This window comes from Falco biarmicus, chromosome 7 (assembly GCF_023638135.1).
Source record: "Falco biarmicus isolate bFalBia1 chromosome 7, bFalBia1.pri, whole genome shotgun sequence".
NCBI lineage: Eukaryota > Metazoa > Chordata > Aves > Falconiformes > Falconidae > Falco > Falco biarmicus.
Window position 1 is genome coordinate 3,051,172 of NC_079294.1, and position 11,580 is coordinate 3,062,751.

At 47.7% G+C, this 11,580-nt stretch overlaps 1 protein-coding gene across 2 annotated transcripts; it reads left to right on the forward strand.

The window, feature by feature from the left end:
- Nucleotides 1-1,111: 1,111 nt before the first annotated feature.
- F2 (coagulation factor II, thrombin) lies at nucleotides 1,112-10,618 on the forward strand. Of its 2 annotated transcripts, none has more exons than XM_056347701.1 (14): nucleotides 1,112-1,264; nucleotides 2,187-2,350; nucleotides 3,298-3,322; nucleotides 3,528-3,578; nucleotides 4,100-4,205; nucleotides 4,285-4,415; nucleotides 5,659-5,955; nucleotides 6,358-6,471; nucleotides 6,734-6,860; nucleotides 7,336-7,503; nucleotides 7,835-8,008; nucleotides 8,186-8,364; nucleotides 9,900-9,970; nucleotides 10,371-10,618. In XM_056347701.1, exons 1-14 carry the CDS (start codon nucleotides 1,186-1,188, stop codon nucleotides 10,512-10,514), a joined length of 1,830 nt encoding a protein of 609 aa, XP_056203676.1. In that variant the 5' UTR covers nucleotides 1,112-1,185; the 3' UTR covers nucleotides 10,515-10,618. The 2 variants fall into 2 exon arrangements, with proteins under 2 accessions (XP_056203676.1, XP_056203675.1); XM_056347700.1 differs by having other exon boundaries at nucleotides 1,116-1,264; nucleotides 2,184-2,350.
- The last annotated feature ends 962 nt before the right edge of the window (nucleotides 10,619-11,580 follow it).

Here is an 11,580-nt window from a genome sequence, read left to right on the forward strand (position 1 = left end):
ATTACAGATGTATCTGCTGCACGGAGGCACAGCACAAAACATGCTCCCTGCTGGGAGAAAGCTCTTTCGTGCCATGTGGCAATTCCTGAGGCTGCCCCCACCCTGCCCTGCTTTCTTCTGCTGGTTTCTCACCCTGCCAATTTTCTGCTTGCTGTAGGAATCGTTACTTTTCCCAGCTCCAGTAGCCCTTGGTAGTCTTGGCATGCTAGCTGATGTCATGACATCCAGACTATTCCTGCCTCCCTGTTCCTGAAAACCCTTGTTTTTCTGGCTGGTTTTGGGCGTGCAAGCTCCCTGCTCATCAGAGCTTCTGTTTCCTTTTGGAGGTACTTTTGTACGTTCTACTGGGTGGAAGTAAAAGTGGGAGCCCAAACATCATGCTGCTTCACCCTCTTCCACTCCACTGGGAATTGTAGCGCAGTGGGAAGTATGCACTGCCAATGGCACTGCTGACATAACTGGGAAGAAAATTTAAATTCCGTATGAGCTGTTGCAGGCACCCCTTCTGCTCCCTGGCAGAGGCGAGGGAGATGGGAGAGGCTTAAACTGTGTGTTCTGGTGCCAGAATAGCTGGGCCTGAGCTTGCTGATAGCTGCAGGGAGAAAAGACAACTGGACTCTAGGGGAAAAAGCCAGTGGGGCTTGCAGCTAAAAATAGGAGAAGGACTTGGAACAGCTAAGGAGCTCTCGAAGTCTTGCTGCGTGTGAGGCTACGAGGGTACAGCCTCCGAGAACAGCGTGGCAGGGAGGCAGCGCTGGTGCCAAGAGCTGCAAGGAGCAGAGTGGCAAGGAAGGAAAAGGAGCAGGCTGCTCCGGCTGGGGTGGCTGTGAGCTGGCAGGGACCCCGCCATGCCAACCCATTCTCCCTGTGCCCTGGGACGAGCTTGTCCTCTCTCTCCTCATGCCATCTTCCCTATTACAAAATGGGATGCTAATTTTAGTCCCGTGGAGATCCAGAGACATTTTGCTTGGCTTCCACCAATCAAGAAAGTAAAGGAAGATGCCCTGAAGGGAGGGAGAGATGCCAAGAGAGGAGGGATAAAAGAAGCCTCAGTCCCACTGTCCCTGACACACCACGACCTCTGGAGTCCTCTTTCTTCATTCTGGTTCAATATTAACCCAGCGGGGCTGTGACTCCGCTTATTCTGCTCCCTTCGCATTTCCCCTGCAGCCAGGGCTGTGCAGCATGGCGCGCAACAGAACCAGTGTGCTGCGGGGCTTGCTCTTGTCTAGCCTCCTGCACCTCACGCTGAGCCATGATGGAGGTAAGCCTCACCGGCACCATGGAAAGGACAGTACCAGCGGGTGGCAGGAGGAAGAACAATGGGGTTATTTGTTCCCAGGGGTAAAGCCAGTGGTAGGTTTTCTTGGTAAGGGAGGAGGACCTTCTAAAAGCTTGAAGTTGGGAGCGAAAGGGTGCCAAGAGTGGGGTGAGCATGGGGCTTTCCTGCACAGGAGGAGGCAGCAGCAGCCAGCAGCTGGTGGCAACAGCTCAGTGGATTTTGCGGGTCACCTGGGAGATGGTGGGGAGGGGGAATGTGGCTCAGCCCAGAACCACGTGTGATACAACTGTGGGCCTTTTTGGGCTAGAGTTCCTCAGCTGACCTGGGTGGCTGCAACTCTCCATTGCCTCCCAGCTATACCTTATCTAAACTTGAGGTCATACGCAGCAATGCCCCCTTCCTGCTCACCACCCCTTTTTTCTTATTAGGGCCTCCAATTCATCTGTCTTTTCTTAGCATGAGGTTAGGTCCTCTCTGACCCGCTTCTGTGTAGGGGAAGACCTGTCTACAGGTCTCAGACCACGAAGACAGAACCAAGCTGTACCTATCGGAGTGGTCTGAGGCTGGCAAGACAGAAACACAGTGGCTGGCAGGGAGCAGTAGGAGGCTCCAAGCAAACAAACCTCTACCAAACTGCGTATGAGCAGAGCAGCTTTGCCAAGGATAGCAGAGGATTCCCGTCACTTTTGTTACTGATGCGAGCCCTGACAGATGAATTCTAGAGAGCCTGCTCTGATCATCAGGGGTAGACCTGACGGTGCTTCTCCTCTGCATGGTGCACTGGGGGAGGCTGGGCTGTGGGATCATCATGTCAGCTGCGTGTGATTTTTGGAAACCGAAAGGGGAGACAAAGGGGCCCTCCACTGCAAGCTCCCCTTTGACTGGCAGTGTTCTGACCCAGCAGTTTTCCTGGAAAAGGGGCAGGCACTGTCACTGCTCAAGCGCCCACGACGTGCCAACAAGGGATTTCTGGAAGAGATGCTTAAGGGAAACCTGGAGCGGGAGTGCCTGGAGGAGATATGCAGTTATGAGGAGGCTTTTGAAGCCCTTGAATCCACCGTTCAGACGGTACGTACGGGGGTTCCCAGGAAACATGCCCTTAGCCCATCCCTGTAGTGAGAGACCAGCAGGTCACACACGCAGCCAGGGGCTGGGGTTGTAAGACTCGGTGCTGTGAACCAAATGAGGCTGATGCGTGTGTGCTCCAGGGAGAGCTGAGGCTCCCTTCAGGAGCTTCCTTCTTGGAGCCACTCCAGGGAATGCAGCTCAAAGCTCAGGTTCTTTTCCCTCCCTTTCTATTTTAAGCATGAAACGGAGAGTCTTCCTATCAGTCCTGAACTGCATCATCTACTAGTTCAGCACAGTGCCACATGAATTTGAACCGTCACAGTCTAAGATACTCGCAGAAGAGCTCACTTAGCCACCGAACACTGAGTGCAGGTGCCTCAAGCTCCTTTGAGCTGAAGCTTTTGCACAGTCTGTTCCTTCTTCCGACTTTCAGACTCACTCCCTCCCCTAAAGTTGCTCTGCATCCTTTTGGGATTTGCTCCCAGCTCCAAAGCCAGTATGCATGCTGAATTCCACACCCATAAATACAACAGTAAACAGATAAACAGGAGTTAGGGTTACCTCTGTGAAGTGTTTTTATACATTCACCCCGAGGCTGCGCAGCAGATGTAGATCCAAAGAACTGTGGCCTTCGAAGTTCTAGGTTCAGCTCCTTGGACTTCTGCACTGTCGCCCAGGCTCTGCTTCCTCTGCAGGTCGATGAAGGTTGTAAGCATCTTTGGTCTTTTTAGAAACAGCAATACTCTCTTGATTCCTGGGTCTGATGAATGGGAACATGGTTTTATATCACATTTTTTACTTTGCTGGACCCCGTAGCAATTGATACCGAAACAGAGCGTAATCAGTCTGTTCCATGTGTTGTGATGGGGCGTTCTCCTGCTGGTTTGAATTACAGCAGCTAAGCAAGGTCTGATGTTCTGTGTCTCTTGTTTGTTTGTTTTTTACAGGAAGCATTTTGGTCAAAATACCAAGGTAAGTTGCTTCCAGTCATGCACGTGCTATGCTATCCCTTAGGATGCACTGTCCCATCCTGGAGATGGCTCCCTACCCTCTTATGAGAGCTCACTTTCCAGGACAAAGCACTTGCATTTTGTCCCTAGATGACAAACTAGTTAAAACTAAGATGGTTATTTGGAGTCCTTTCATATAACGTGTTTCTTTTTTCTTATTTTGCTAGTATGTCAGGGCCTGAGAAAGTCCAGGACAGCTCTGAATGCTTGTCTAGAAGGTAAGAAATACACGTTAACCTCTATCTCCAAGATGCAGTGCATGCCAGGAACTTGCTTCCTGCAGAGGTTGTAAGAAAAAATAAAAATAAATCTAAAGTTGGTGGAGGCACCTGATTAGAAAGAAAAACAGCAGCGGGGGTGTGTGTGTGTGTGTGAAGTTTAAAATTCCTATCTTCGCTTTTATTTTCCCACAACCATTTCACAAACAGCCTAACTCCGCCACTGAAACAGCATGGGGTAGATACCTTTCTCCTTGAGCCACAGAGAGGTGTCCCCAAGGCCAACCTCTCTGCCCCGCACCTCCAGCCAAAGCAAAGCACAGAGCCCCAGGGCGAGCTCCCTCTGAGGCAGAAGGGCTCCAGGAGAGCGCCCTTCCCACCCCACAAAGGACGCCGCTGCTCGCGCAGCCTCATACATGCAGCAAAAGTTAAAAGGATTTGTGGGATGGTACCTCTGACCTTGAAAAACGCAACATCCCTGTTCACTGGCCCTGGCTTACACAGTGTTGGTATTTTGACAGGTAACTGCTCTCATGGGCTGGGCCAGAACTATCAGGGGACAATTAGCTACACCAAATCAGGGATTGAATGTCAAGTGTGGACGAGCAAATTTCCACACATACCGAAGTAAGTTTGTCTCCTGCATACCCCGGAAGAGTTCTCCAGGGTATCCTTCCTTCCCAGGCTAACCAGCTGTTCCTCGTAGATTTAATGGCACGGTTTATCCCAACCTCATCGAGAACTACTGCAGGAACCCAGACAACAACTCGGAAGGCCCGTGGTGCTACACTCGAGACCCAACAGTGGAACGGGAGGAGTGTCCCATCCCAGTGTGCGGTATGCCTCAGCGCTGCGTCCCGGCAGGCCCTTCGCTGGCAGGGAACACTGCACTCAGACTGGTACTAGATGTCTCAAGGAAGGGGAGAGGGTAAGGAAAGAGGGATCTTACATGACCAGAGGCCAGATGGAGAAAAGAGGCTGCATCTCAACGGGTAAGGGGGCTGAGGAGGAAAAGTCATTGAGCTGTTCATACGTACACCTTAGCTAAATTCCTCTAATACACTGTTTCTCTAGACTACACTAATCTAGATGTAAATTAGAGCTGGTAACAGCAGTCCTCTGGGATCTACTGCAGTTTTGCCAGTTCAAAAGCACCTCTAATTAGTGACAGCAAGGAGTCATACTGGGTTTTTTTTTGTCTGAATTCCCACCTGTAAGAAAAAAATGCTACAGCTTGTACTTGACTGCCTACCTTAACATCCACTCATACAGAGGGGTGCAGTTTAATACCCACAATCTCAAGAAAAGCGAAAACACCCTTATTATTGCACTTGACAGGCAAGAGAACCTTTCCCCTTACATTTATACCTTCCCACTTTTCCGTAATAGAGAGCTGTCTCCCCTGCGGCTTGGAAGAACTAGTAGAAAGCAGAGAATCTTCTCACAGCAGAAGTTCTTCATGTGGGGATTCTCCCAGAGCACAAGGAGAAGGCAGCCTGGGGCCAAATGACTGCCACAAAGCAGATTATCTGGTGCCCGCTCACTGGGGAAATGCTGCTTGAAGCTTGCAGCCATTCAGACACTTGCAAGAAAAAGTGTGGAAAATCTGGCAGGAATTTTTTTTTTCTTATCATTACATATAGAAACATTGGCAAAAGTTAAATTTGCTATTTAGTAGCACATCATGATAAAAGGCTCCCCCAAATATGGTCTAGTTACACATTTGAGAAAAAGGCATTGGAGGCTCTAATACGGCAGCATCACAATGCCTGAAGTACCTACCCATCCCTTGAGCTGGTTCTCGAAGATACCCCAGAAAGGAATACAATATTGTCCCTTGTATCTTAAAGGGCAAGAAGAAGGGTGAACAGCACCAGCCTCACCTTAACCTCCAGTTGAGAGAGCCATCACCAACACTGCAATACTGTAGAGGGACACCACATGCACGGGAGCATGGTGGGAGCAACAGAACATGATGCCCTGGGGAACTCTAGGTTTTAGTAAAGGGGCTTCGCTGCTGTTTGCTGACAGCACTTCTGAGCCCAAAGCTGTCTTAAATCACAGCTTTCTGTCTTTCCAGGTGAGGAAAGGACAACAGTTGAATTTACCCCACGGGTCACACCACCAGCCCCAGCGGAGCCCTGTGAACAAGAGAAAGGCATGTTTTACACTGGGACCCTCTCTGTCACCGTGACTGGAGCAAAGTGCCTGCCATGGAACTCTGAGAAAGCCAAAGCAGTGCTCCACGGAAAACACATTGATCCAGAGGTGAAGCTGCTAGAGAATTACTGTCGGAACCCAGACGGTGATGACGAGGGTGTCTGGTGCGTCACAGACGAGCCACCCAACTTTGAATACTGCAATCTGCACTACTGCGGTGAGAAGCCTGCATTGGTTTGGGTAGGCACACTTGTGAGGCAGTGGCAAACAAAACCAGCACGTGTGACTGGGGTGAAGTGCTGAGCCTGGGAGGCACAGACGAGGTGGTATGTGCACCATGCATGGGGAAGTCCTGTTTGTCCAAATACCACACATACGCACCTGCCGTACATGTATAGAGGTGTTAATAGCTCTCAGGTGCTCTCCCTAAAAACTCCCAATGGTGGACAAGGGGCATTAAAAAGAGCAGTGGTTTTAAAACATCACACACACAATGCATCTGAAGGAATGGAAAGGAACATTTACATTGCTGATGATTATGGAAAAATTATGGAAACATATGATAAATACAGAAAAGTAGCTAAGCTTTCTACCATGTTTGTCTTTCTGTCTCTCTCAGACAGCTCGCTAGAGGATGGGAATGAACAGCTGGAGGGAATATCAGGGCGTACCATCCTTCCTCAAGAGTTCAAAACCTTCTTTGATGACAAAACATTTGGTTCTGGCGAAGCAGGTGAGCAAGAACTCTAGATACAGCATCACACTTTGTAGAAAGGCTGCAGCTTCTTCTCACAGGGCACTCACTGTTCCTCAGAAACACCAGCTTGCCAATGCTGTCAAAAGCACAGGGAGATATTTAAATTCCTTGAAGGACCCTCCAAAGTCAATCTCCAGTTACTTCCTTCCTAGGCTCTTCCAGCTTAGCATGCTGACTGCAGCTGTTTCTCCATTGTGAATCAGGTCAAGTAACAAAGCCAGATTGCCTGTTTTTTCAGACTGTGGCACTCGTCCTTTATTTGAGAAGAAAAAGGTAACAGACAAAAGTGAGAAGGAGCTGCTGGCGTCCTACATCGGAGGCAGAGTTGTCCATGGGGATGACGCAGAAGTTGGCAGCTCCCCCTGGTAAGTTATATCTTTGCATAGTCCTTCATGGGAATTGTGTCTCCCTTCTCTTTGGTTCAAGCAAGGGGAAAAAACGCGGCAGCATGCAGGCGTTATGGTTTCCAATCAAAGCTTCTCCAAGTGGTGGACAGGGCAGTACTGAAATAGCTGAAAAGAAACTCTCGTCGAGCCAAGCACACAACCATCTGGGAAAGTGCGTGCACTGGTGTATTTCACCTTTGCCTCTTCCTCTTTCCTGCTCTGCTGGAGCAGAGGGAAAGAGAAAACCTCTCCAGGTGAAGTAAACAGGGTAAATGCTGACTACATACAAATGGAAGACTTCTGCTAGGAGCCAGTTATGCAGTTGTCTTTGTCAGCATAGTGCAACACTCTTCTCTGCTTATTGCAAATTCTGCTCTTTCTGCATGACACCAAGGTCCATTCAGCCAGCCATGCCCTTAGTCCTGCTAAGTCCTCCTCCCGCCTTGTCTCTCAGGCAGGTGATGCTCTACAAGAAGAGTCCTCAGGAGCTGCTGTGTGGTGCCAGCCTCATCAGTGACAGCTGGATCTTGACTGCTGCTCATTGTCTTTATTATCCACCCTGGGACAAGAACTTAACTACAAACGACATCTTGGTGCGGATTGGCAAGCACATAAGGGCAAAGTAAGAGCCTGGATGGCATGAGAATGAACTAGCCTTCCTCTTGGAGTAATGAGATACGGTGAGGTTGGGCTGTCACTCAGTATCCAAGGAAACATCCATAGCCAATGTCACATGCCTCTACAAAGGGGATCTAATGGAGCTGCTGTTTGCTGCTCTTGCTGATCCTAAAGGTTAAAATGAAGGGGAAAGCAGAGGCATGGAAATTCTAAAGGGGTGCTCCCATGTAAAGACAGTATTGTCTCAGAGGGTACACGGTGCCTGAGAGCATCACGAACCCCAGAAGACTCAGTTGCTAAAGCACAGCAAGGTCTTTCCTTCATGACTCTTTCAGATATGAGAAGGATAAAGAGAAGATTGCTCTGTTGGATAAAATCATCATCCATCCCAAGTACAACTGGAAAGAGAACATGGACCGAGATATTGCACTCATGCACTTGAAGAGGCCCATGATCTTCAGTGACTACATCCATCCTGTCTGCCTGCCTACCAAACAGGTCGTGCAGAGGTGAGGAGACTGTCCCACAGTCCTAAAAACACAGGCGACAAAAGCGTCCTTTGGGCCTTCAAAAAAAAAAAAACAACCCCAGAAAAAGATGCTTTATTTAGGCTATTTGCAGCAAGAGACCCAGGCAGGAGAAAGCTGTTGCAATCCATTTGATTATATTCATGCTTCCTTCCACAGGCTAATGCTGGCAGGTTACAAAGGGCGGGTAACTGGTTGGGGAAACTTGAAAGAAACATGGGCCACTAGCCCAAACAACCTCCCCACGGTTCTGCAACAGCTCAATGTGCCCATTGTAGACCAAAACATCTGCAAGGCATCCACCAAAGTTAAAGTCACTGACAACATGTTCTGTGCAGGTAAGCAGCACTGGAGACACAAGGCCAACTTGTCACAGAAGACAAGGGCTCGGAGCTCCTGGTGGGGCTCAGGCAGCAAGGTTACTTTCTGACAGATTTGCAAATGTCCTCCATAAAGAGTAACTTTCTATGATAAGGATTTTTAGCTCTCAGAAAGCAGGAAGGCTGGAGAACTTACAGCTCTGACTAGTTTCTAACACCGTGCAATGGCAGGCTAACTGAAGGCATGACTCTGCTAGGTATCAGCAACAGCCGTGAGAGAACTGAGCACACATAAAATTATTTTTTCCACCGGTATACAGAACAGTTCAGTGGCTTCCTAAATTAAAGACTGCACACCAGTTAGCCTACACAGTAGCCAAACCACTCCCTCTTCTCTGCTGGCTCATCTCAACCTCTTGGAGCCTGTTCATACTGACACCCACAAGTTCTGTGGCAAGAGGCTCCACAGTGCAGTTACGCACGTGTGAAAAACGTTAGTTCCTCGTGTTAGGTTTCCCAATACATTTGAAGAGGTACACATCTATACTCATAGGAAAAAAAATTCTGTGTCATATGCTATTTTATGGACCCTTTACAGCTCTGTCATTTATCTTCCAAGCTGAGAGGCATTTATTTAATCTTTCCTAATATAGAAGGCATTCTGTACTTGAAAATCCTTGTTGTACTTTCATAAGTCTCTTCTGGCACTATACCCTTTCTGAGGGAGAATGGAAGCAAACACAGAATTCAAGCTACAAAGAGACTAGGGATTTATGTAACCACTTCCATACTTTCTGCTGTATGCTTCATTTGCACAGACTTTACCAGATCCTACACACAAATCTCCAGTGATTTTTGACTGAGTTTGTGTTGCTTACATCTAATAATGCACACAATTGCTTGAGTTAGGGGATGGAAGCCAGTTTGAGGATACTGACAATACAGTGTTCTTATGGTTTCTTTTTCAAGACAAGATTCTTGAAAAAATAGCCAAGATGCAGACATACAGCAGAAAAGGTGATGGGAAAATGCAAAGACACTAACTCCTGATGAACTAAAGTGAATTCCTACAGTCTTGCTACAAAGAGGAAAGGGAAGACAGACAGTTGGGGAACAGAAAGAACAGAGCCTGCAGAATGACAGGAAGGTGAAAATTAGGATGGCAACGTGTCTCCATAGTAAACAGAAAGAAAGAACAGGGTACATGGAATATTACACACGGAGAAGTTTAAGACAAATGAAGGGCTCAGCAGTGCAAGCTACAGCTGTTGAACACGGTGGCAGCTGACACTGACGGCAATTCTCATGAAAGGAAACTGAATGAGAGCACGGATGGTGGATTCAGGAATGCTGCAAAGACAGAAGCAGAGTTAGTTGTTTATATTACATGTCAAACAGCTAAGGTAACTATTGGGCTTAAATTTAGTAGACAGAAGCAGTAAGCCATCTCATAGTTCTTGGAAAATTTATGCAGCAATACTTCGAGGGAAAGAGACAGCCAACACCAGGCACTCCCCCTGCAGTCAAATGCCCAACCTTCTTCTTGCCTGTAGGTTACAGTCCTGAAGACTCAAAGAGAGGAGATGCCTGTGAAGGTGACAGTGGGGGACCTTTCGTAATGAAGGTATGTTCAAGTTAAGCTCATAAAACATATGGAGCTAGGTTTGTGCTATGCTGAACTTTCTTAATAGTCTAAAAAACCAGCAGCAGACAGACTGCCACGTGGCTGAAGCAAGCCCATCTCGTGCCCAAGCTGCGCAACTGAGACAAACCCTGCAGTCATCCAGCCCCATTCCTGTACTGAGTTCTCAGCGCGTATGGAGATCAGCTACAGAATGTATGAGTGCTGGCCAATTCTCACTTAGAGGTTTAAGACAAAAATGACTCCAACATGCTGTGTCGTCTAGTAGATGCCAGTCTGAATTCCAAACCAGTATCCACCACTAAACAGGCTGGGGCACACTCAAGGCTTAGATCTGAAAGTCTCTTGCTCCTTGTGCTAATCCTATTTTTCTTTGCTTTAGAACCCTGATGACAACCGTTGGTATCAAGTGGGAATAGTTTCATGGGGAGAAGGCTGTGACCGAGATGGCAAATATGGATTTTACACCCATGTATTCCGCCTGAAAAAATGGATGCGAAAAGCCATTGAAAAACACGGGCAATAAAGGAAGCATCTACTTGCTCTCAGTTTTGCTACAGTGCTCCACTTCTTAAAAACATTAGCACAGAAGATCCCAAAGTAAAACAAGTCACATCCTTACAACTCAAAGGAGAGTGTTGTCCCTTGAAAATAAAAGTTCTCAAACCCATCTTCTTCCTTTTGTTCATGCTGAGTTTAGCTGCACTTGAATCTAAGCAGTCACAGTAGCACCAACGGAACGGCATCAGTTGTACCTGCTAATTACCTGTTGTGCTTCAAATTCTCCTCCTGCCTATCAGCTATGATCATCAACAGATTTTAGACCTCAAATGACAGCCTTAAGTCAGTGACAGAAAGCACGATTGTGCCCCCTGGCACCATCCATTTCCTCCCTTCAAGTCAACTCATTTTCCGTTCTAGAAATGGAGCCCAAAACGCATGGGAGAGGATCACTCTGCAGTAACTGTGGCATTACACACAACACCAATAGCAATGTAAAAAGCAAAGCAACTATGACCTGTTTTGGTAAGACAGACATTGTTCTCAGCTACAACAGCAGACAACAATACCAGCACCATGTTCACAAGGTTAGCATCTTAAGAAGTTACAGCTGCCAGCCGTACGCAGTTCATCCTACAGAGAAATATGGGCTTGAATACATTAAGTGGCAGTTCCATTACTATATGGCGGTACCTTTCTACATGGCAGGACATGGCAGGTGGTGCTGGGTCCTCCAAGTGTATCTTCCACCTGCACAGCTTGATGCAGATGGAAGCGCTTTACGCACAGTTACTGTCAAAGGGCCCGCACTGAAAGCATCCTGCACACCACACCCGTTTGGTTAGCTTATACAGCCTGTTTAGGGATCACTCCCAAAAGAAGTTTCAGTTCTTTCATGATCTCCTCTTTAGCAGCAGTTTCTGGACCACTGAGGATCAGCAATTAACACGTTCTTGATTAGCCAATTTGTTCAGCACAATTCTCTCTTAAAATAATGAGATTTGGAAGCTGTCCTTGCTCCCTGTGACACCATATTCCTACAGCTCCTTTCACAGTGCCATCACATCACAGAAACAGGCAACAGTGAAATT